This window comes from Varanus komodoensis, unplaced genomic scaffold (assembly GCF_004798865.1).
Source record: "Varanus komodoensis strain SLA01 unplaced genomic scaffold, ASM479886v1 scaffold16, whole genome shotgun sequence".
Classification (NCBI taxonomy): domain Eukaryota; kingdom Metazoa; phylum Chordata; class Lepidosauria; order Squamata; family Varanidae; genus Varanus; species Varanus komodoensis.
The window spans coordinates 10,212,139-10,238,425 of NW_025335468.1; the positions used below are offsets into that span (position 1 = coordinate 10,212,139).

At 40.9% G+C, this 26,287-nt stretch overlaps 1 protein-coding gene across 1 annotated transcript in view; it reads right to left on the reverse strand.

Annotated features, from left to right (window-relative positions):
* Positions 1-531: 531 nt before the first annotated feature.
* The window catches only part of PTPRJ (protein tyrosine phosphatase receptor type J), a 91,372-nt gene continuing 65,616 nt past the window's right edge, over positions 532-26,287 (reverse strand). The window contains exons 12-27 of the mRNA XM_044426090.1: positions 25,940-26,266; positions 24,798-25,061; positions 22,331-22,462; positions 18,446-18,647; positions 18,200-18,324; positions 17,666-17,753; positions 15,586-15,627; positions 15,087-15,095; positions 14,550-14,637; positions 14,110-14,200; positions 11,516-11,589; positions 10,729-10,863; positions 9,535-9,654; positions 7,251-7,411; positions 5,367-5,502; positions 532-3,705 (exon numbers count right to left, since the gene is read on the reverse strand). Of these exons, the coding sequence (XP_044282025.1) occupies positions 3,547-3,705; positions 5,367-5,502; positions 7,251-7,411; positions 9,535-9,654; positions 10,729-10,863; positions 11,516-11,589; positions 14,110-14,200; positions 14,550-14,637; positions 15,087-15,095; positions 15,586-15,627; positions 17,666-17,753; positions 18,200-18,324; positions 18,446-18,647; positions 22,331-22,462; positions 24,798-25,061; positions 25,940-26,266 (2,153 nt within the window). The 3' untranslated portion in view covers positions 532-3,546. The remainder of the gene's footprint in view (positions 3,706-5,366; positions 5,503-7,250; positions 7,412-9,534; positions 9,655-10,728; positions 10,864-11,515; positions 11,590-14,109; positions 14,201-14,549; positions 14,638-15,086; positions 15,096-15,585; positions 15,628-17,665; positions 17,754-18,199; positions 18,325-18,445; positions 18,648-22,330; positions 22,463-24,797; positions 25,062-25,939; positions 26,267-26,287) is intronic.

The window sequence follows — 26,287 nt, forward strand, 5'->3', positions numbered from 1 at the left end:
TCCATTTAACTTCTAAAAGACTGACTGAATCAATGTATCACAAACTTGAGGCATACTAGTCTTAGGAATATTTGCTTTACCTTGAGAGGATGCCATTCATTTCAGTGAACACAGACATCCCCTCTGTTAACTTTTTAGACACAGCAGCCACCTGTGCAGGAATGCACAGGTAAAAAGCAAGAGGCCATGTTTTGATTGAGGGCTACTTTTTATAAGGTAGGTCCTTAAATTCATTTATTGGCATGCTAATTGCAGCTATTGCAAAATGCATGCACTGTTAGCACTGCTATGTGATTAGGATTTTTTTAACAAATCATTGTATCTAATCTTAGTTGAATTTTCTTCAAAACTTCTTCCTGTAGAATGATCTCCAAGGACAAGAACCTGTCTTTACAGATCGGCATTACTTTGTCCTCAACAAACTATGCCTTCAAAATGATGCTGGATATGTCCTATACTGATAATATATAATGCAATGTAAGTTACCAAAGTTTTGCTTAATTATACAGTGAAGACGCTTACACTGAAATGTGGCATTTATGAAATATACATATTCTATCTTTTTATTAAAATAAAATTTAGGAAGTATTTGGTCCAACACACAAAATCCAATGCCATTCTACTTAATGCAACAATAGATATAAAAATCCCCATGATGGAGTTGTGTAGAAGTGGAATAGGCTGGGAAAACTTTTTCCCACTTTAATGTGATCTGATTCCAAAAAATGCAGCTAGATTTTGCTACACAGTTTTTCAGATTCTCCAAGATGGTGGAGTATAGCTAACCTTCAGATTTTTGCTTGCACAAGCTCAATGACATTCAAAGGGGTTTTGCAACAAAAGGAGGCTGAGGAGTGGAGCCCAGAATACTAAAATACTTTATCGATAGCTCTACAATACAGTCACAGATCATACCAGTTTCTAATGCTGCCAGCGCATTGACTACAAGAAATAACACCCGTCCCATTTCCCAAACCACAAGTCCTTCATCAAGAATGCCTTCATAGTTTTAACATCAGTGTACCAACAATATTAATTTAATGGAGAATCCTTCAATATTCATTAATCGTATCCATTACAACTACAGCAGCATAATGCAAACAAAAAATGACAAAGCACTTATATATCTTTGATACACAACCATCTTAAAATATATATATATTTCAGTTTTAACTGGCTAAAACATATTCTGCAGTTGACAGAATCAGTAGATCTTTGTACATTTTATTTTGATAAAATTTGAGTAAAACTAATGAACCTTCCTGGAATCAATCACCATAAAAATTCATCAATTTTCCAAAAATTTCACATGTAAAAACATAAACCACAGAACAAAAAGGAAGAAACACTGGACCTGAGTAAAACTCTATGGAAATAGAGACAATCATTCATTCAGTAAATCAAATATTGCACTTATAAATAAACCCTTATTACTTACAAGAACACAAAAATGATCAGCCAGAACAGAGAGGGGCCTCCTCCCATCAACACCATATACAACACTCACACACAAAGGAAGCAATAGTTAAAACAGGGGGGTTACATAGCCCTCCTCTTCTTCGAATGGCACAACTACGGGTTAATCTTCAAGATCAATGAAGGGGGTAGATATAAAGTGATAACCTTAGGAGCTGGGGCTGGATGAACTGCTGGCTGCAGAGTGGGCGTTCAAAACTAACAAAAGGATGGTTCTAACCATACAACAGGCTGTTACATATAGCTTATTCATGCATGATGAATCCAGCATAAGTTCTCCCTTGTAACTACTCTGAAACCTGAGGATGTTGGAACAGGGGTCTGGTAATGCTGGGCTTACTGGAGGCTGCAAATGACTGCCTCCCCCAGTGGTTTGAGCAACCATGTCAAGTTTTCAGGTCACCAGTGCACACTTAGTAGCCTGGCTTTTGCAAGAATTGAGGAGTACGTTGTTTAAGTAATCGGGGCTTGGTCATGCATTCAGCTGGCTGCATGTTTACTGCAGTCACGTAGGTCATTCTGAGTTGCAGCATATACTAGTGACCCCTGTGAATGTTCAGCTGCAGTGGGCAGCTGCTGTGGCTTCTCATGACCTCTTGACTCAGTTAAGGATGAGTTGTTGCCATGGTGAACAAACCACCCCCTGAACAAGAACCAACCCATGGGTTGTGGGATGTTTGTTCACCACGGCAGTAAGCCACCTTTGCTGGGTTCAGATGCCATCTCAAACTGCAATGCCTGCAACCACAGCCTGAATAGTCACAATGGCTGCTAGCACACACAGTGGCTACTAGCCTTGAATAAGTCAGTGTGGGCTGTGGTAATTGCATGAACTGGGTCAATTCCCAATTTCTATGTTTGCTTTGCAATTAGCATATCCCACAAAGCAAAACTAACCTCTGAGGGGGAAAATACTCATTGCCAACATTTTGCAATGTGTCTGACACACTTATGTTCCACTGGCAGTGGTGACTTCATTTATTCACCATTTCCTTGAGTTTTTCCTCACAGACTTTGGTCTCATTTTTCTTCACTGCTGCTTAAATGACTGCAGTGATTTTCCTGCAGGCAACTCAAACACAGAGGCAGAGCATCAGATAAAACTGAATGGGTCACTACAGCCAGTCAGATTATATGGCAGGCAGGGCAAATGAGACTCAAGACAGTAAATTCAAAAGAGGAAATGATGAAAAGCAGCAGCAGCGGCTGGGGTGCAGAAGTCAATATGCTTGCGACAAATGCCAATTTCTTTTGGAAAGAGGAAGCATGTTTCAACACATGAAAATGAAGATGAAACTTGGCACGTTTTAGCTTAACCATTTAAACAAGTTTTAACCAAGGTATCGCACCATTGCTGGTGTCCTCACGTGATCATGTGAAGTAACTCTACAGGAGAGTCTTTGCAGACCAAAGGAAACTACAAAGAAAGGGTTGCCACTAATGTAAGGGAAGAATCAGCAAAGCTATTCCAAATGAAAAAAAATTAATCTTATTTCAAGGTTACATTTCAGCTGAGAATTTCAATACAAAAATATAGAATTCTGATCATATTGTCTTTAGCAAAATAGCTAGAAAAAAGGCACAATGACATAATAAAATAGTCTATTTGCAAAAGGTTGTGGTGATCCCTTTTTAAATAAAAGGAACTCGAACAGCCACTGTTATGTAGATGGTCATTGGTTAAAGCAACCAATATTACAGAAACTAACATTTTTTGAACATGTAGAATATAATAATCAGTGTACCTTAAGCCCAAACATGAGCCTAATTTAAACAAAAAGGAAGTATTTGTCTCATTTTTGAAATTTAAAAATGGATCTCACCATTTGGTCAGTGTAAGCTAATTTCATCAATAACGTGATGCTTCTTCGCCCTCCTCAAAGCAGAATTCTCTGTAAGATGCAGTGTATTTTCCCTTTTACATTGTATAAAAATGATTTCCTACAGGAATTTTAACATGTGCATCTTCCGATCAATTATTTTAAAAGTGGGAAGAAATCACTGTATGGAAAGGCATACAGAAAGAGTGCGTGTTCCCTCTTGCGTGTAAAAGGCATTAGTGGGAGGCAGTTATACATGGTAGCCATTTGCCTTCCTGGTATGTGGTAATGGGTTGAAGTTCTCATAGACTTCCAGGGCATTTGTGTTCTGATATATAAGGTCCGGTTTCTTCTCTTCCTGGGATTTAATAAAGTCCAAAACACACTGGTTTAGGAAGACAAACTGATCCTAAGGTGGAGAAAAAAGACAATGAAATATTTAGCACAGATTTCATATCATGCATTCCTTTGAAGAGAGAAGATACACATGGCTGAATTCAGCAATGATAATATACCTGTAAAAGACAAGGATTGGGAACATGTCCTCCACTGGATGTTGAACTGGAAACCCCATCAATCCCAGCAAGTGTAACCAGTGGTTAGATAAAATGGAAGTTGCAACCTAAAAGATCTGGAGAGCCATAAGATGCCCTGCTAACTTTTAGCTGAGCAAGAACCAGGTTAATCCTAAGGACTCCTTTTGCAAACAGCAGGCAGAGGTCCCTGATTTCTGCATATTCTCTACACTAGCAGCTTCCCACCCTCTTCACAAGTGCACCAGGATTCCCCATAATGTGGTACATCTGCTCTTTTCCACTTCAGGTCCCTAGAGTACAAATAAGAAAGGAGGGCAAGTCAGAAGCTGCCATTACATCTTGTGGCAGAGTAGGCAGTGTGTGTGTTTTGGCCTGCAAGACCAACCATCCTCACCAATGGCTATGGTGGATGGGAACTGCAGCCTGCCAGATTCTTTGGCGTAGAAGTTGTCCACTCTTGTCCTATGGTGATCTCTTCCTGCATGCAAGTAGACCTGCAAATCAGGTCTCTTCCTGTATGCAAGCAGTCCTGGAAGGAATCAAGCGATCTGTAACCTCTAGCTGTCTACACAGGAAAAAAAATACTGAGGGCTGAAATATGCAGGGCCAAGCTTACCCTCCAACAGAGGAAGATTGCAGGTGCTGCGATGCAGCAGTGAGGTTTGGAAGCAGAGTGTTATTTTGAAGGCAACCTTAAGCTGGCCTACTGCCTTCAAGGCACATTGGAGAAGGACTCTCATCTTTCGCCAGTACTGACGAAAATACCAGTCCAATTACCAGTCCAGTTGACTTGCCTAGATATAATGAGATGGGGTGCCATTTTGGCCTTCACTCTGAACAGAAAAATTTCTTGGGCCTGGAAGGACTGAGTACCAACAAAAGAGTGTCTTGAATTCTTTCTATAATAAAAGGATTCTCTGTCTTCTTTGGGAGAATCTCTTGCCCTATCCTCTTATTTATTTATATATATATTTGCTTTATATCCCATCATTTTTCTTTTTTAAAGAACCCAGAGCAGCTTACACCATTCTCTTCCTGCTCTCAAGCACCACCTGTGAGGTAGGTTGGGCTGAGAATCTGACTGGACCAACATCACCCAAGTCGGCTCCATGGCTGAGCAGGGACTAGAACCCAGATTGCCTGAGTCCTAGTCCCACGTGCGTAACCAAGACACCACACTGGCTCTCAACACCTTATTCATGTTTGGATATTGGCCAAATAGTTAATAATCATTTTCATAAAAGTTTCAATCAAGTAATTGCACTAGTCTCAACTTACCCCAATACATTTCCTGAGCTTGTGTGTGATAATACATTAGAAAAAGGATTGAAATAACAGGTCAGAAATGTATGCCTGAGGCCAGCAGTTTCATCAGCACAGGAAAGCTCATCCTCAAGTTTTATGTAGTTCTACTGATTTCAAAGGAAAATTCTGGAAGTGGGCTACTGCTGGCAAAAATATGAACTTGCTATCCCTTTTGTTGGTTAATGATTGGCAAACTTAACATACGATTAAAACAGCAGCAAGCCTGTACCTCTGTTTGCACCATTAAAGATCGATGCATCCGAAGATCATATACAACACCATATACATCAACTTTGTTCTCTGTCTCTATTTGCTGGATCAAACGGTCAATTGCAATGAAAGTTCCTGTCCTTCCAACTCCAGCACTGTAAATAAAAATCCAATTTGAATGATTTAACATTTGTCATAAATTATTGAATTTTGTATTCTAACAGAAATAGGTATAAATAGGATTGCGGCCTCTGTTACATTTTTAAAGCCCTAAATCCTTCCTAGCATGGACAAATTAATGGAGGAGAAGACTATCAGTGGCTGCTAGCCTTGCTGGCTACGTGCTCCCTCTGTTATCAGAGGTAGCATGCCTGTGTACACCAGCTGATGAGAAGCCTGGGAAAGTGGAGTTATTGTACCCATCCTGCTTGAGGGATCCTGTGGGCAGCTGGTTTGCCACTGTGTGAGCAGAGTGCTCGACTGGATGGATCCAGCGTGGCTTTTCTTATGTATGGGGAAAAACTACTGGAACAGAGATCTGAAGAAGCTGGTTTTAGCAGTTCTTAGCTGAGCTTGCCCAGAGGGTGCACCTTCTGATCTGGGGAAAGGTCCAGAAGTGGAGCTCATCCCAGAATCTATCTATGATGTTCACGAGCCCCATCCAGCATGGTCAATGCTCAGAGATATGGGTACTGTAGTGCAAAACATCAGAAGGGCACTAGGGTGAAGCTTTAAAAAATGGCCAAGGTAGAAAAAAAACACTCTTGGTCCCTGGCTTTAAGGTGGATAAACTGACATTAAATAATTGTTGTGCCTTTGCCTGGATTCACCTTGATACTGCACAGTTACTAAATGGAATATGAACCTGATCAGTGCCTGTATAGAAAATGAATTGAGCCCTGGTCTCAGTTTTCAAAGGGAAAGTGATAATCAGCAATTACTTAAGAGGGCACAGCTGAGCTTGCCTGACTCTGGGGTCTCCAGGTTCAGGTGTCAGGAGTGGGAAAGACTTCTGTGCAGGGCAAAATCAGAAGGGAACAGGGAGATCCGAGATCAAGAACATTTACAGCTTTAAGAAGTATCCGCTGAAGCTGTGGGTGGAGGCATTTCCCTGTAAGTCCCCTCCCCAAACCACCCCACTGTGCAAACAGCAGCTCGGGGAGGCAGTTTGGATCAGGAAAATAGTGCAGGGAAAAGAAACTAGCCACACTAAGCCTTCAGCTTCCATGTTTCTCCCTTCTAAAAGAAGAATCCTTTCCGGAACAGCCAGGGGAAGAGCCCTGCTCCAGACAGTCCATTGCCCTAGCTGACATAGCAAGCAGCAAATACTTCTGGATATCTCCTTCTGGCCACACAGGAGGAGGAGAAGGGAACTGGCAAGTCCGAGGCTTTTGGTTGCTTGCTTACATCTTGCATAACGTAATATGTTATGTTGTGTATGTTACATAACATAACATGTTACTGTTATGTTAAAACACCAACAGTATAAAATAAATTCACATGTTCATATCATGGAGGAGGTTGAAAGACAAGTGCATGTGTGTTGGATCAGGGCGAACCCCACCTTGGCAGGGTTCTGTTCCTAAACTTGGTCTAGGTATAATTTTAGATTGCTGTATTATGGCTTTTTGTAATTTTATAGTATTGTGTTACATTTTAATATTGCAATATATTTCTGCCTTGCCCAGAGAACTTGGCTTAGGGAACAGCTATAGAAATCCAGTAAACAATAACAAAGTAATGCCGCTAGACCTTGCGCTTGGTAACGGCTTTACAAGGACACTGGCCTTTAATTGTTGTCTTGAAAGATACCACACACACACACACACACCCATTACAATTGCACAGAACCGTATTTTAAAAATTGATCTTTGTTTTAAAGAAAGTAAAGTCATCTTTGTACCTGCAGTGTACTAAAGTTGGAGAACCTGGTGGGTTCTGCTTCATGTATTCTTTAACTAAGTGCCTGAAGCTAATGAGGAGGTCGGTTGTTTCCGGAACACCGTGATCTGGCCAGGAAGTGAAGTGGAACTGTCTCACGGGGTGACTTTCCAACAAATCACTCTTAAAAAAGAAAATACCGAGGAGGAGTCAGTGTTCAGAAGAATGATATTCCAAAGCATTTGTCACAAAATAATGCCTGGTGATTCTGTTTTATCTATGAAATTCTAGCAATAAATAATTTTGTTAAATGTGTCAAGGCAAATCATCACGAGGGTTTTTCTGGTTGATGGTTCTTTAGCTTGGTGGGGTTTTGCAGTTTCAGCCAAGGGAAATGTGAATTAGATGTGAAATGTCCTGGCAGACTGGAAGAGGCAGGTAGGTCACATCTGTAAAGAGGAATGGCAGGAGTGGGTTGGGCCCAAGGGAAGTTGCAAAAGGAGTAAAGACACTGGCAACAGATGGCTCATCCAGGGGAGGAACTGCAAGTCATGGGAGGAAGCAACCAATGATTGAAATTTATGGAACATACTAAAAGCCAAATGCACGTTACTGGGCAAACTCTCAGTGCTTGGACTAAGTGTTTCATCCAGTACATTTTCTGAAATTGCTGCAACTCTATTTGGCGTGGTTTTTAATAGCTTGGACTAAACATTCAACTGGAAATAGTGTTTGATTATTCTCATTAAAGACCAATGGAACATGTTCAAATTTTCCTACTAGATTTGGGAGTGAGGATGGACTTTCCTCCCCATTTTGGAGTTAATAGTCCATGAAATTAGGGATTTATTTATTAGATTTATATCTCACTTTTTTATTACAAACTCCAAGTGGTAACATCATTCTCCTCCACCTATTCTCAATCTTATCCCCACAACAAGCACCCTGTGAGGTAGGTTGGTCTGGGAGTCATTCAGTTGGCTCTAGGACTGAACAGTGACTAAAATCCAGCTTGCCTGAGTCCCAGTCCAGTGCTCTTAACCACTACATCGCACTGGCTCAGAAAGGCCATTCTGTTTTTCTTGAAACAGGTTGGGCTGAGCCTGTCGTGCCCAACTGGATGACTCTGGGAAATGCAGAGGAAATAGCAGAAAGGAGTTCACCCACATGGGAGGTCTTGTTCAGATGCTTCTAGGCCAGGAATAGAGAACCTCAGGTATGAAGTCCTAACCCAGCCTGTTGGCATTCCCTTGATGGCCACACCTCCATTGAGCGTTTATTAGTTTCCTGGTTTTGTGCAGGTTTCTCTCCATTCTATAAAGTTGAATGCTTCCATGAGGATTAGTCCCTGGCAGGAAGAGCGGTAAGCAAACATGCTGGTACTTTTGGCCTTGCCCTTTTTGCCTTTAGGCTACCTGTCACTGGAATGTGACTCTTAAGATCTTCCTAAAACTAAGTTTGAACCTCAGGCTGAACGATCCAACAGTGCTGTTTTATGTCAACTTTGCTCCCATCAGAAGCATGAGAGGACCTTAAAGCCCTGCCCCTTTGGAACTGACTGCTTTAAACACGGATCCATTTCAGGGTTCTCACAGCTGTCCTATTAGTTAATCCAATTTAATGGATAGTTTCTAATTTTCCTGAGGGGATTCTGCCCATCCGCAATTTTAAATATAGCTTTGTTGCTTGTCCCAAGTCTTGAGAAAGGTTGTGTATTAAAATAGACCAAAACAAAATACATAATAGTGAATTTAACATTAGGCAACAAGTCACACTGAAAAATTAAACCACAGCTTTAATCCAGATCCCCTCATATCTGTGTAAACTCCCTATTGCCAAGGTCCAGTGTTTTAAAATAGAGTAAAAAGGCACACTAAAGTTTCCAAGAGTAATGACATAAGTATCCCAACCTTCCCAAGATAAAATCAGGGTGGTGTACATAGAATTTTCCCATTTTATCCTCAACCAACCCTCTGGGATATATGCAGTTTGAGAGACGATGACACAAGGCCACCTAGCAAGATAAATAGCTGAGCAGTGACTGGAATTCCTATGTATTCAGTCCATATCCAACATTTTATCAGCTATTTCACACTGGGTCAGTATGATAGGGCAGTTGCAGGTTTGTGGAAGGAATTTTCTGCCTCAGGACTGACAGTGGGACAAATGAATCTAGAAGTTACTTTGAACCCTTTGAATTTCTATTAGCTGCACCTTCCAATTCCACTGGATTTGGAAGGTCCACTCACAGTAAAGTGCTATCATTTCAGAGCGTCAAACCCACACAGACACAAAAAATAACTCACTTTTGCCATGGAAAAATCTCTTATTGTCCACTCTGGAAGGACAATTTCTGAGGTCATGGCCACTGTTATGTCTCCATAGTTCTTGGACTGTTTGTTTGGCCAATACTCCTCACATTTCGTCTAGAAATACAAGTTGATATTTAATAGAATAAGGAGTTCATATATAAAAATACTAAAGCACATGTAAAAGCACGGTTAAGAACTATTTCAACTACAGTAGCCACCCACATTTCATTTAAAAGACACCATTAAAGCAACTCCAGCTACAACAATATAAAACAATGCAAGGAACAGAAAAATCCCTTCCCCCTCCGGGGGCGCCTGCCAAAGGACATGAGGTGGGTGGCTCCTCTTTTGCTGCAATGCGGCAATGAACTCGACAGAGGGGCTCCCATGACACCTACACTGTGCTCCTTCTGGTGCCTTATTTTCCCAGAAATACTGGTCTTTCAGTCTTCGTTGTTTTTATTTATTTCAAGTTTTTATATGCCATCCCCTTGCTACATAGCCTCGGGATGGCTCACAGAAATAATAAAACACTTACAATTATAATTAAAACCCGGAAACAAACTGGCTGCACAATTAAAATCTATAAACATTAAACACTATTAAAATACTGTTTGAATAAAAAGGTCTTGGCCTGGCACCGAAAAGCAAATAACGACGGCACCAGGTGGACCTCTCTGGGAAGTGCATTCCACGGATGTTTTAATCCCTATAATGTATTTTAAATCTATGTGCTGCTGCTCACTTTTATTTTTGGCTTTCACTTCTATTTTATACTCCAGTTTAAACCTGTATAGTGTATGCCTTGTCATATTTTATGCTTTTTATTATTGTGAGTTACCCAAAGAGCTATGGCTATTGGGGGGCATAGAAATCTAATAAGCAAGTAAAGGCAATGTCCCCTGTCAGTAGGCAGAGGATCAAAGTCTCCTCAGTTGCTGTACTACTTCCATCTTGACAAGAACATAAGCTAATTATAAATGCTTGTTAACAGCTTCTTCATTATTGTGGCTCAGCTAAAGAGGTATCTATATACATTTTCTATACTTGTGTGTGTTCTTTCAGTCTGAAAGCTTAAGAGCAGGCCTGTATGCCTATTTATCAACTCCTAAAGCACCCGCCAATTTGTCTTAGTGTTGTTCTGCAGCCCATTTTGTAGCGTGTTTCATCAAAACTTTAGCCACTTACCCTGCCTTGTTCAATGCATTTAGTCAGCATAACAATTGTATAAATGTTCTTCTCCCAGATCATGCGCCAGAAGTCTTGCACAGTGCTGGGCAAAGGCCCTTGTGCAGCTATGAACTCTTTCTTAGAGTTGTACCCCTGCAATAAAAGTATGGTCTTAATAGCACCTCTCTCTCTTTAACACATTGTTCACTTAAAACATGATAGTGTCATGAGGCAGATGCACCTTCCCAATGAAAGCAATCACTCCAGTTGATACTACCAATGTCTTTATTCTAAACAGTATTACATATATAGTTTAAACAGGATAGAAAGTTGTTCTCTCGTTCTAACTAAGTTCAGCCCACACTTGGTTTATGAACCCTTCATGGCCGCCCCTCCATGGGCGGAGCGCTGTGGCCTCTCTCATTGCATCATTCAGTCAGTCTGGATTCGAGCTGTCCCAGTCTGCGCCTGCGAGAACGAGCATCTGCAAATCCCCCTTGTCCCTTATCTATCTGGTTCTCACACTCCATATTAGAAGATTGAAAGACTGTTTTCACATTTACTCCCAAATTGTCCTGTTGTTGCGCCTCTGTTTCATCTTCTCTCTGCATCTCCTTACCTGACCCATTCTTACTATCAGCATCTGTGAGAGTGGGGAGTTTGACACCATAACTATTCGTGAACACTCTGGTTCTCATGAAAAGTTTCCTCCTCTTGTGCATGCGTAAGGGACTCTTCTGAGCGTGCGCACATGACAAAGAGGATTTTGATATGCAACATGTAAAATCAGGCCAAGAAGACTTACAGGCATGTAGTTTGCATTAATGTAATCCGTATTTGGGTGGTTCTGCACTGAAAGTTTAACACGAGAAATATCATCTGCAAAAGAGGAGGAACAGGTGTCAAGAGCTTTTCTTTTATTCCCCCCAGCACATTTTACAAACTTAGTAAAGTCTCTAAATACAGAAACCCACTTACTGGGAAAGACCAAAGAGCTAAAAGTAAAAAATATAGAAAGTACAGTGGTACCTTGGCTCACAAATTTAATCCGTTCCAGGACTCTGGTCATGACCCAAAATAGTTGTAAGCAAAGTTAAATTTCCCGAAAAGGTTCAATGTAAATAAGGTTAATCTGTTCTGTAAGTATTTTTTTAAATCAGAAAAATGTGAAGCAAAGTGACAAAGAACAACAAAGATTGTGGCCATCACCCCACTCCCCCCCCCGAGCACAAGCATGGCCATCTCCCCGCCCCCCCCCCCAGAACAACCACGATTGCGCCTGTCATCCCTGCACGTGCCCATCATCCTGGCATGCTGGGGGGGGGGGGCGTGGAGACAGCATGATTGTGGGCGCGCTGGGAGAGGGAGAGACCAGCACGAATGGGGCATGCTGGGGGAGGGAGACGGGTGTGAATGGGGCACACTGGAGCGGAGAGAGACAGGCACGAATGCAGGAGCGCTGGGGGGGGGAGACGGGTGTGATCGTGCTGGAGGGGGAGATGGTCGAGATTGCGGTTGCACTCCTGCAGGAAAGACGGGCGCAATCTCGGCCATATCCCCCCTGCCCTCAGCACGATTGCAGCCATCTCCCCACTCGGGAGGGGAGGTTGTGGGGAGACGGCTGCGATCAAGGTTGCCACCCATTGTGGAGTTCATGACCTGAGTTAAAATTTTTATGAAATTTTTGTTTGCAACCAGATTTGGTCATGAACCAAAGCATTCATGAGCTAAGGTACCACTGTACAAAATGCTATGTTACCAATAAACTGGCTGTAACTGAGAAAAAATACTTCAATTCAGCTGAAACAAACTTACATCCCATTAACTGATTAATTCAATTTATTTATTATACTTATGTCTCGCACCTTTTTCCCTTGCTAGGAACTCAAGGCAGCTTACATAATTCTCCCCCTCCTCTCAATCTTATCTTCAGAACCACCACCCTGAGAGTCTGTGACTGGCCCAAAGTTATCCAGTGAGCTCAATGGCCAAGTGGAGACTGGAACCCAGATCTCCTAAGTCCCAGTCCCACACTCATAAACATTGGCTCCTTTGATGCAATGGTAAAATATGAGCCTTGGAACAGGGGTTGAAAATATTTCAAAATATTAATCAATCAATCAATCAATCAATCTAGGGGATTTCTACTCAGTCTACTGTGGAAAAGGGATTTCCACAGAGGATACAGAAGGACTACTTCCTCTCTACTCTGCTCCAATATGCACATGCAGAGAGACCAGATTAGGTTGCTAATGGGAACTGTGTAACTGAGAGAGCAAGGCAGATGAAGCCTTTGGAGGAACAGACCAGGTTTCCATTCCTTTGAACAGCCTCCATGCTAAAAGAAGTAGAAAGCAGGACTTTTCATCAGGTACTACACAGATCCAACATCAGGGGGTGCCATTCCCACAAGTGCTGCACTGGAAACAAAGCAAAGCTCACACAAGTTCCTCTGAAATAAAGAAGATACAAGGTTCTCACAGCTCTCCGGATTTGCCCTCTATATGAAGATGCCAAATACCTGAAAGGCCTTCTTCCAAGTGTTTCTATCTTTGGAAGTTTGGCAGTGGCTGCACAGTAAGAGGGGTTTTTGTGTCTGTTTTTGGTAGAGGTGGTTCCTTGTGGACTATCCTGTGCAGGCAGCTTCATGAAGCACCACTAAACTTTAAATGGTGGTGAGGTGGTGGGGGGGAGAGATACCCATTTTCTTCTACAATTCCTTATGTGAGTCTGCTATTTTTATCTACTTTTGCACTGATTTATTTTAACTGTTCAGCTAGTTTTTCTGTTTTGAATGCTGTGTTACTGTAGAATATTAACAGGAAATGCAATATAAATATTTTTTAAAACTGCCTATGAAATAATAACATGGGTTGATTTAATTTCAGTTTCAGTTGGACTGAACACTGTTCTTCTGCCAACAGAACAAATACCTCTGATGGAACTGCACCTTTTTATTCTGTTCTTCTCTGCAGCAGCCCATAGACCTGCCAACCCCCAGGAATGTGGTATTTATTTCAGCTGATACACTGAGAGATCAAAACTAATACTGCATCCCCTATTACTAGATCTAAATAGTATTCTGAAATAGCAAAGTCAATAAACTGAGCATATAAATGTAGAAATGTGCATAGGAATTTGCATGTATGCACATCACAGATACTGCAGCTTTGAACAAATGTCACCCAGATGGCTTATCAAACAAATGCGTATTAAAATGCAAGTATGAAAGGCAAAATGGCAAACAATGCAGCAAGATAAAAACACTCTCATTCTGAATCCTGAAGTAGTTAATAACAAGAGTTGTGATTCAATTATGTATAAGCAGAAAGCATTTAGTAATAGTATTTAGTATTTAGTAATAATAGGTGAACATAAAAACAAGCTTGAGAAACTTACATGGCAAGACATTGTTATATCTATTTTTTCCTTTGTTTTCTGGCAGTTCAGCTGCAAATCTGGGCTGATTTGTACCAACTGCCCTGAGATCCTATAATATAAAGCAATTTAATTTAATATCATTTTGTTTCAAGGCATGCAAACAGTTTTTAAATATTTGATCTTATGATATCCAAAGAGAACTGGATTTAGGATGAGGTAATCTTAATTTTTAAAGTTTGCTTATAATTTTATAGTATGCATTTTCAGAGTTGATTCTGGTTATTTGGATAACTGCAAGACCTAGCACCTGAATTCTGTTTCCTTTGGTAATTATATCATGAAGGCAGTATGGTCTTGACATTTCATTTTGGCAGAGACAGCATTATGCAAATTAATTTCATGTGGAATGACACAGAAGCTACCATAACAGAAAAACAAGGAACTTTAAAAATGCCTACCTCATACTCTTCTGCAAACCCACAGTTTGAGTCAGCCTTTTGTTTCTTAAAATAAGACTCAAAGTTTTCAACTTTAATTAACTTTGATCTGTAAGAAATAAAACAGCCACCTTGTAGCATCCAGTTGTTATCTGCTATATAGTTCTTTTGCTTATATCTCAAAAAGAGCTGTAGCTCTTTAGGGACTAATTGTGCAATGAGCTTTCACACACAACTGGCAAGCATGGATGCTGCAGTGTAAGAAGGGGAGAATTAGAGACTATAGAAATTCAGGTATTAAAGTTATCAAATACAACTTGACAGCTGAAGTGCTAAACATGTAAAACCAATAACATTTGTTGTAAACCATTTCTTATAATCCACTCAGAGATCTTTGGCTACGGGTGGTATAGAAATGAACTAAATAAATAAAAATAATGCAAGTGTTCTCTCAAGAATTAAACATTTGCTGGGAAATGCAAACAGCCGTATAACACAATCATAATGGGAGGCACTAGTTCTATTATTTATTCAAGGTATAGTAAATTATTTACTTACTTTTTAGGTCTGCAGAGGAAGAAGGGGGAAAGTGGGAAAATATATGTAAGTTAGAGCCTTTATTAATTGAGCATGTCAACTTTTATACATAATACTAGGTATTTAGAGAAGATTGTGCTGTATTACATAAAATACCAATTCCTTGCTAAGTGAGCTCAGTTAAGTTTTGGAGCAAACCTATAGCTTTAAAATTGAGGTCATATTGTTCAAGTTATATTACTACCACTTCCAATAATTTGTGTCCTTTTCTCACTGCTCTTCAGATAAATTGTTTCATCCAAAACACTTATGTTACTGTAAGAGCCAAACTAAATGTGTTGCCATTCACACAATTAACAATTGTGTAGATGGCTTTTAAATTATTTCAAGTACTTCAAGTGTTGCGAAATTTATATTACTTCCCCCACCTCCTTTTTAAATTAGGATAAGACAGAAGGTAATTCTGACTGACACTTCAGCCCTAAAGAAAAAGAGAAACAGAAAAAGGTATTCAACTCACTCAATTGGAGAAAATGGTACGTCATTATTTTTCCCACCATTCCTGTAGAAATTGAGATTTTTAAAAGAGTTAGTTGGTTTTTCAGTCTTTGGCCATTTGTACTTAAACACACTTCTCCAAAACAATTAATGTAAGCCAACATGTTTGGCTAATAGGCACACCTAATGCTACAAGCTATGCATCCAAACAAGCAGATTTTCATAAAATTGGAGGGTTGAAAACACATGTCCGTGTAGTCTAGGACCTGGCCACAGGACAGGAGTGTCTACCCCTCAGCTCTACCTATTCATTCAAAATTACATAACCTGCTGCAACGAACTGCTTCTGCACAGAGGTAGATCTTGATCTTTTTGAAGGTGCAGCCAGACGTGAAGAAGAAAATTGCTCACACAAACACAAAAACAGGGCAATCTAACCCAGGAACAATTTCTCCCAAACTATGACAACTGGACATTAAACATGAGCAAAATCCAACTGCAGAACCTCCTCAAGAAAAAAGTAAGTGGAACACAACTTGTCATAAAATGCAAAATCATCTTCTTTCAGGGACAATGTATCAGATGGGATAAAAGTGTGAAAATTACTGACAAAACTGCAGAACAGAGGAATGGTATAGGGTGGAGGAGCAAGCAGGAAGCTTAAGAGTAGAAGAAAAGATTAGAGCAGAAATGGATGAAATGGGATTACAAGTCTCTGCCCCACTCCCCAAAAACAGCAGTAGGCTGCTAAAACCCTAATAACTGATGATCTGATCATACAGTCCTTCCCCCAGTACTCTTACATCCTCATCTACTGAAACAGAAGGAGAAGCTTTACAGCTTAAATTCAGATACCATCAACAATTAATAACTTACTGCCGTGGTAGCAATATTCATCAGTATCAATAGCAATAAAGATTGACAAAATGACCTGGTTCACACAATACAGCCCACCATGAATGGTCAGCCATGCTGGGTTGTCGTCTTGTCTCAACCCAGAAAACTTTATGTTTATAAATCATATCAAGGAATAAACTAAGCCAAAGAATAAATCGTGCCAAGGGTTTTTCATAGGATTTCTATTGCCCCCAATGGGTTGTTATATCACCTGAATGCATGAGCCCAACTTTATCATGCAAAAGATGAACAAAACAAAAAATTAAAATGAATATGAACTCAGCTGCCCAATTTTCTGGGGCTAAAAAATGCATCTTAGACTCCCATTGTACTTGCTTGAGGCTCTGGATAAAAAGTCTCTGCGAACCAAATTAGAGGAATTGAATGTAAAGGGATAGCTATTGGAGGAGGGAGAGGGAGACAAGACAGGTTCCCTCATAAAGGACAATGGCATACATGCTAGAGTCAGTTGGAGGAATGGCAGGGAGAGCAATCCACTGCAAGCCCAGCCATCTGTTGGGCATGCCATTGGTTGTTCAATAGTCAACCAACCCACCATGGTCTATTTTGCAGGGTGGCTTAGCTTGATGTGCAACAACGGGTGATGCAATTTTAACTTTTTCAAGACTGTCTTCTGCTAACCTTTCTGGTCATATTTGGGTACAGTTATCTGTATTTGAACTGAAAGTACTATATGTTTTCAAAATGAAAGTATTATATGCTAATAATAAAAATTAAGGCCTCATGACATTCCAAAGTTAGTCAGCTTTTAGGAAAGAATCTTAGTTTCATTTTACTATGGCATTATGTTTTGGGATGAAGACTTCACTTCAATGAACTTTTCAAATCCAAAAGGTTTATTTATGGACATGTCTACACTACACATTTAATGTAGTCTGACACTGGTTTTATTTTCCTTGTTTCTTCAAAGAAACCTGGCAACTCTAATTTTGCAAGAGGACCAATTATTCTGTACTGACATACTGAGTATCCCTGTAGAAGTACAATTCACAGTGTTCCCTGATTGGATGCTATTACAGTCAAGCAGCTTTGTACCTGGTTTATATATTCAGACATACCCAAACTTTCTAAATATGGAAAACAGAAGCATAGAGAGTTGTATCGTGACATGTTAAGCATCTTTGTAAAGAACCATGCATTGACTAATACACTTTGTAAAGAAGCATGAAGTAGCTAATACATACCTTCTCTTTTTCCAGAAGATGAATCCTACTATTGCAGCAGTAAGTACAGCAACCAGAATACATCCAACCACAGCTCCTACGATGACGTCTTTAAAAAAACAAAACAAAACAGAAAAGTGTAACTAGTTAGGACAGAAAAATGAGTAAGTGGGTCCTAGATTAAATCATGCCCTAGAAGCAAAACTTAACATAGTGACAAACTTTGGGCACATCTCGATAAGACAAAACTCAGTGAAGAAGGCAATCATGCTAGGGCAGAAGAGGAAAAGGAAGACCACAAATGAGTAGGATTGATTCCATGAAGGAAACCATAGCCTTGAATTCACAAGAGCTGAGCCAGGTTGTGAATGACGGGGCATTTTGGAGGGTTGCTGCACGTTGGACCTGACTTGATGGCATAAAACAACAACAAAGGAGTACTTCGCAGAACTGTGCAACAAGCAGACAGTATTTTCAAGGTCAATGGGTATTTCAATCAGAATGTCAGAAGGGGAAAAGAACAGGTTTCACAGAAATACAACTTGATAACCGTACCTGGATTTTGAGGCAAGGAAACAGCCTTTGAGATGGGTGAAAATGAGACATAGCTCTTGTTTACATTGATGAGTCCATCGCTCTCATTCAAATAGACAATACGGGTGAAACCAGCAACAGATGCCCTTAATGAAAGGGGGTGGGGAGAAGGAGAGTGTTGTTAGGATGAAGTCAAGCCAGAATTTGATGAGAAATGTGTATCACTACTTATCACATCTTGAGCATATGCAAAATTCTGACAAATACCTGTATGAACCAAGGGCATGTAACTTTCCATTCAGGTAGCCATATGTTTTTGTTCCATCTCCAATTTCAATATCATACTGCTGACTCTCGTTGGAGGAAGATAAACGATTTTGTTCATGTTCGACATATGCAACATAAGACTCTGCTTTCATTTGCATGAAATCATTATATGTATTCATCAAGGACTGAGTAGAGATGGAGCCTGTATATAAAAATTCAAATACATAATGTCATTTTAAAGCAAAAGCTATGGCTTTAAAGCACTTCTAGTGGTAAAACATTCAGCAGTTAATTGAACAAAATGCAATATAACTGTCCAAAATTGAAATGTTTAGTAAAATATGTATTATTTAAATATTCCTTTGTCTTAGCTGCCTGGTAAAGTTTGCTGGTGGCTCTAATGTGTGTTCCTTCTGTATACCTAGGACATTATAATCAAACTTCTCTAAAAGGAAAACCATACAACAATTCTAAAAGATTATTTTGCTGTTCAGATCTTACATGCATACAAACATTCTCCGAAATGCACTAAATCAACCACTAGTTTTCACGAGAGTCCACAGCTGTGTGAAGAAATGAAAGAGTTACTCAGCAGGGAGTATTTGAAATAGTGTGTCCTTTACTTGTGAAAGTCACTGTAAGTTTATTTTTCTGGACACCAAGATAGCACTGGAACAGGATTTGGAGAAGTAAACACTACCTGGCATACAGCCTAGGACAAGGTCAAGATCTTTTTTAGAACAGAAGAAAAAGTATGCACTAATCAATCTCCTTGAGTGATTTTTGGTGGGGCTCTTTGGTAAATTATTATGGATAGCCCCCTTTTAGGCCTGATTTGGAAGGGAGGAGATTCTCTCTTTACTTCAAATTTTGCATGGGAGGGAACAAGTAGCCCTTCTGGTTTATACTTCCAGACAGAAAGTTCCTAGTGCTAGCAATCAGAATATATCATGCTGCTCTTCTGTCTTTCCCTTTAAAGAAAGGAAGAAGACAGAAGAAGTAGTAGAAAACGTGAGATGGTCTTAAGAAGATCCAATTATCTGGACCCCATCTAAACTTCCATGTATGAGGCAGGGCAAAGGCACCATGAAAACCTCACTTACAAGTACCCCAGCTCAAGGTATTCACTGGCAAAAAGCAAATGGTGCCCGACTTCCATTTTCTACTGGGAGAAAGAGAAAGGAAAACGTTCAGGCACTAGGGGTGGTCTCCTGGAGAGGCAAACCTCAGAAAACTGCAGCAATTTCTCCACATTCTCAAGTGTTCCACAGCAGTTCATAGGAAACTGGCAATTCCAGCATGATTTAAACACAATTAACTAAAAAACAATTACCGTATTTTTCGCTCTATAAGACGCACTTTTTCCCCCCTCAAAAGGGGAAATGTCTGTGCATCTTATAGAGCGAATGTGTGTGCGCCCGACGCCCGGGACGCTGCCGGCCACCTGCACCACGTGGCACCACCTGACTGGCACGCGCTTGGCGTGCCCTGCTCCACCCACCCCCCTCCGGCGCAGGTGAGAGCTGTGCCGCTCAGGGGGAGAGGTGCGGAGGAGGAGGAGCCGCGGGCTTTAACCCGCCGGCTGCATGGAGAGACGGACTGCTCACCCCCACCGCCTGGGAAGACCTGCCACCACTGCTGCGCCGCCCGGAAGACCACCGCCAGCATGCTGCCGGGCCACGTGGCACCACCTGGCCGGAACGTGCTCAGCGTGCCCTGCTCCGCCCCCCCTCCTCCGGCACAGGTGAGAGATGTTAATCACAGGTCGGTGTGTGTTTTCAAATGGCAACCCGTCTTTTAATGAAGCCCATGGGGAAGTGATGGGGAATGTGCCTGTGATTATCAGGAAGCTTTCCATGGATCAGTTATCTGTTAGTTGATCAGATACATTTTTTTTAGGATCAGTGGATATTTGAACAGTATTACCTTCGTGTGTGAAGTTTATTCTTCAAAGGCTACTTAGTCCGCTGTGTGTTTGATTTACCATACAATATCTAATTTTTTGTCAGAAGTTTTTTTCTATTATTTACTAGTAGGGCAGTGTGGACATTACTGGCTTTTTTAGATTTGTTATTGAATTGTCTGCAGCAGCTCTTATATAACTGGTGTAGATTGTGGATTCCTTCAATAATTCCACTACTGACTAAGAAAGTGATGTCAGTGATTGTGAGCAACAGAGCTTCATTAATTCTGACTCTAGTGATGATGAGTTCTATGGGTTCAATGAAAACTAGAAGAGTACTCGAACTTTAAAGTCTCTCTTTTGTTAATGACAGTGATGATGGTTCTTAATGCCACTGTTGACAGCTGTTCACTTTACAAGGTTGAAATACGGTATTACTGTATTCTGTTATAGTTTATTAAATAGTTTAGTAAACCATTTGATGCAGAATATTTTTTTCTTGTTTTCCTCCTCTAAAAACTAGGTGTGTCTTATGATCAGGTGCATCTTATAGAGCGAAAAATCCAGTACATTAAATATACCCAGGGCTTTTTTTGTCATTGAACACACCGGAACGGCGTTCCAGCACCATTTTTTCCAATGGATTTTACGAAGTGATTTTGAATTGCAGCAGATCAGCAGCAAACATCATTAACATAGTGCCTGCAGGCTGCTTTTGTGTCTGCTATCTGCTATCTGATACTGAGGGCCCTGCTCTGCTGCTCTGGGCTTGGGACGCTCCGCTGTGTGTGTGGTCGCACGCTTACTGCTGGCAACGTGAGTTCTGGAAACTTTTTTTTTTTTTACAAAAAAATCACTGAATATACCCCTATTGAGGCTTACAAAAACTCCTCTGTATTCACATGCCCAGTGTTGACAAAGGCTTCAGAGACCAAAAGAAGGTAGTACAAAGAGTGTCTATTAACTCCACAGTTAGGTGATGTTTCATGTGACACTGGTGGGGTAATCCAAGGAGCTGCTCCCAATTTCATAGAAGGAATGCACCTTACTAAGAGGGTTTCCTGCAAACTAGATACAGGGCCAGCTGCTCTTTTCTTGCCACCCCCTCTTCTTCCTTGTCCTCACTTCCTGGTCAAACTATACATCCTCGATGCTGGTTTTATTTCAAAACCCTACACGTATCTATACAGGCGAAGAAAGAGATCCAATTAGAACTGGGCCTGGACTTGGGAAATTCAGCAGTGAGGATGGGGGAGCTGTTATGAGGCACCTGGTGTCTGGGACATCCTCCCCATTTTATGATTCCACCCTAACACTCTTCTACCACCCACAACTCTCTCTTTTAGGTTAAACTCTCTTCTTATGAAGGGCTTTTTGCATAAACACACAAACTCAACCAATCATGTTTAACACTGTTCCAAAAATGCACAGAGGCACCTGGGAACTCTTGCCATGACACTTCTTAACCAGAAACACCATATTCTGTCCCCACATAAGGGCCTGTGGGAGGAGTGTTGGTGGGTATTCCCACAACTGAAACACTACCCTGGCAATGGGCATCTGGGACCCTTCTAGCACTCATGCACACTGCAAAGGGCCTATGTGAAAGGGTAGAGGAGTTGTCAAGCTCTCAGAAAACAGTGCACACAAATTCTTTATGCTTACATGCCGCTCACAAATGTGAAACAAGGTTTAATGCAAAGCTGAAACATTTCTGTATTAAGGTTTTACCAAGGAAATAATACAATGTAGAATTTTCTTTCATGGTAGGCACAAAAATGGTTCACCTTGCTGTTGTCAAAAGCAAATGGAAATTACCTTTACATACCACATATAATGAACCTAATTACTGGGTCAGAACCTAGCTTTCAATCTCTTTCAATTTTCTTTTAAAGGGAAAATACAGAAACAATCAGCTTCTTGATAGAAAGTAAGGGTTTAAAATGACAAGAGTCATCTCAGTATGCAATATTTTTACCTACCTTCCAATCTTGCAATTATTACTGCATATGCTGTTATAGGTCCATGCTCTGAATTAAAGCTACTGAACTGAACTTTCAAAGAGTTGTGGCTGGTTGCCTGAACAGCAGGGGGCTTTGATGGAGATGGAGGATCTAGAAGACATAGAAGTTGTAATGAGCTTAAAAGATATGGAAGAAACAAAGCAAATGCAGCTGCAGAGGGAAATTGTGGCTTCTATATAATACACATGTTCCAATAACACATTCTGGCTCATTGTGTTCCTTCTTAAGCTTTTTTTTATCACCCCTGACCTGGAAAAGGATAGGAATTGGGGTGAGGGTGAATTGCCTCACTGGACACCAATGGATCAACTGGTGTGACATAATTAAAAACAAAAAAACAGGCTCTCTAGCAGTGAGCTTCTTTTAGTAAAAAATGAAACAACCATTTTAAGATTTCTTCAGAGTTCCTCTTGAAATATTGCACACAAATGTTTGTTCTTCCATTGCTTAAGTGGGCAAGAAATAGACTAGCTCATGATAGTCTTATTGGCCATGTTGAGACTTGCTAAGATACATTTGGGGTAGGGGGATTTGTACTCTGTGATGCAGGTCACTGTCTGGAACTAGCCACATCATTTGCTCAGTTCATGCCACTACCAACACTTACAAGCAATTTGTGACACTGTATGATGTGGTGGAAACAGATGAGCTGGGTTTGCCTAACACGAAAAGCCACACTGAAGTCTTACTGTTGCAGGCCTGTTGTGCCACCTCGACCCAGTTCCAGAGTTCCTATGTGCTAGGATGAAATGCCTGAAGCCACTGAGTGAATCTACATTCTGTTGTCAATTCTTGTACATTCTGTTTTCTATGCTTCATGCTGGCTTCCTTCTGTCCAGTCCTGGGGTCACCATTTTACCACTGTTAATATGGAAATACCTGACAAGGGCAGCCGCTTCTAGCTCATGTTGCTAGAAGACCCGTGGAACCCCCAACCCCTATCCATGGCTTCCTCTCATGCTCTGCCTTATCTTAGAAAGTGAACCAAGCTGACAGGAATTCCACAAACATTTGTGGAAACCTGGTTTTGAACTGTCAGTGTTCTTCAGTGTCACATGCAGAACAAAGGCTGCGCAGTTGCACGGGGTTCAATTCCTGGTGAGTGCCACATGAATGCTCAGCATACTCACCAGGAAGTCCGACTCAACAGGCCCAAGAACATAGTCCGCAGTCCGAGAGCCTGAGCCAGAGAATCTGACCGATTCTCGTCCCCAAATGGATTCCTCCCACTTCCCTACTTCTAGCGTTCAGGCTCTACCCCACTCAGCTCTCTGGCCACACACGCATCACTGCTTGCTTTAGTCCCATTGGCTGAGTGATGTGTTCATCTCCCTGTTTACTTTTAGAAATGAAAACAACACAAAAATACACGATGGGGAAGAGGGAATCACAGCAACATTGTTTATTTTCATTTAATAAAAATATCTGTGGAAGTTGATACAGCTAAGAAGTGCCTCAGACATGCATAACCAAGAGTGGGAAAGGGGGAACCCACCTCAGAACTGCAGCAGACAAATTAGGAGAAGGTTGCTTCAGGCAAGAAACAGGGAAAGGATGAGGGTTTCATTTGTAGGGGCTGCTGGGTTGTGTGGCAAGACCAGGAGGAGAGAGTGAGGAGTGCAGAAATTATGCAACCTGGTTAACTGAGGCTTGGTCAATCGAGGGGGAAGATGATGATGATGATGATGATGATGTGGGTGAAGATGAAGAAAGAATTGCCACAGCAGACATCAGTAGACCAACTGATGATACATAGTACATTAGGCAAACTTCAGAAGTGAGCTTCCTTTAATATAAAGTTGCAGCAACCATTTCTTTAAGTGGAAAAGTGGTTCTTGCAGTTTTAACTAAAATATTCACTGTCCAAAAGAACCATATCCCACTTCTGTTTCTGTTGAGGCACAAAAGTTTTTATGAGGCCACATATTTATAATTTTGAATTGTGGTGCTGGAGGAGACTCCTGCAAGTCCCTTGGACCGCAAGGTAATCAAACCAGTCAGTCCTAGAGGAGATCAACCCTGACTGCTCTTTAGAAGGACAGATACTGAAGATGAAACTCAAATACTTTGGCCACCTAATGAGAAGGAAGGACTCCCTGGAGAAGAGCCTAATGCTGGGAGCAAAAGAAGAAGGGGACGACAGAGGATGAGGTGGCTAGATGGAGTCACTAAAGCAGTTGGTGTGAGCCTGAGTGGACTCTGGGGGATGGTGGAGGACAGGAGGGCCTGGAGAAGTGTTGTCCATGGGGTCGCGATGGGTCGGACACGACTTTGCGACTAACAACAACAACAACAAATATTTATAATGTGATAGGAATATTTGTATGCAATTTATATCCATGATTAATCTATATTGGTGATCCATGCCACAATAATTTCTTTCCTAACCCCACATCCAACCCAGACAAGAAATCTTTATGCTTACCAGTGATACTTGTAAAACATGCTATTTTCTGAGGGAGGCTGACTTTCCCACAGGAGCGGGTTTCAATTACAACTGTATAACTGGTAAAGTAACTCAAATTTGTTATTGTGCATCGGTATTCTTTGTTAAGCGTTTTGTTCCAAACACTGTTTAAGACACTAATTGTGAAGCCTTCATATGTTCCATTTGGAGGAGTCCAGTTTAGAACCAATTCTGCCTGCTTAGGCACTGGGTTACATACCAGTTCATTCACTGGTGATGGATCTACAAAAAAGAAAGAAAAATGTGGACTAATCACATGTGCAGTTTAAGAAAACATCATACAGTATCAGAAAAAAATTGCAACAGCACTGAGCAAAGCAGAATACCTGGCATCCTCCTGCTATCTGCTTTTCCTTCTTCATCACTGTATGCTATCACTATTACTACTGCTATATTTCTATTCCACTTCTTCCCTCTTGCAAGAAATCCAAAGCGGCTTAGAAGAACCTCACCTGCTCCCTTTTATCATCACAACAATAACCCTGAGAGGTAGGTTATACTGAGAGTCAGCAACTGGCCCAAAGTCCTCCAGTGAGCTTCATGGATGAGTAGAGACTAGAACTCACAAAATTTTGAGCTTTCTGCTCTCAGAATTCAATCAATGCCAGCAATGCAAGTGAAATATTAGGAGCACAACCAGACCACCACGAAGGAAGCATTACTACTGCACAAGAAGCAAAACCATAACGGATCCAAATAAAATCTAATTGCTATCTTATGGACAAACTAATTTAGCTTACATTAATATATCCTATTATCTTGCAACTAAGAACAGTTCCTTTTAATATGTTTTACAAAGAAACCTTTTCAGTGGGATACGGGGTTTATCCTATAGGTTTGAGTGAATGTTGCCAAATTATGAGGAAAACAACCTTGTTTTCGTGATATCACTGCATACATTATCAAATACAAGCAAAGCAAATAGATTAACATAAGAAATAAAATGCCTTCCCCAGAAAAGGGGAAGTGTGCAATTCTTTCCTATTTTCCTATACACGTTATCCCCTAGGCTTCTACGACATGCAGCACTTTGATAGTTACGCTTTCTGTGAGGACAACACGGTTGAACAGCTGTGAACCCTGCCACTTAGCAGACTTACCTGTACACTGAGTTATGTTGCTTGGACTTCCTTCCGTCTTGTTATTTGAAGCTATGGAATATATGCTGAATGTGTAAGTAGTGCCTGGCATCAGGTTTGAAATTTCAGCATTAGTGGTTTGGGATGTCTTATTTTCATTAATGTTCCCACTGATGTATATCCTGTAGGAGTACTCAGGAGAAGCCTTATCCAAATTCTTCCATGATAGCTTGACCATCGTTGTACTGACATTTGTAACGCTGATGTTGGAGACAGAGCTAGGAACTGTTAAGGGAAAAAAAGAGTGTGTGTGTTCATGCCCAATGCTAAGGGTAATTAAAGTGGCAATTATAATCCCAAGAATCTAGG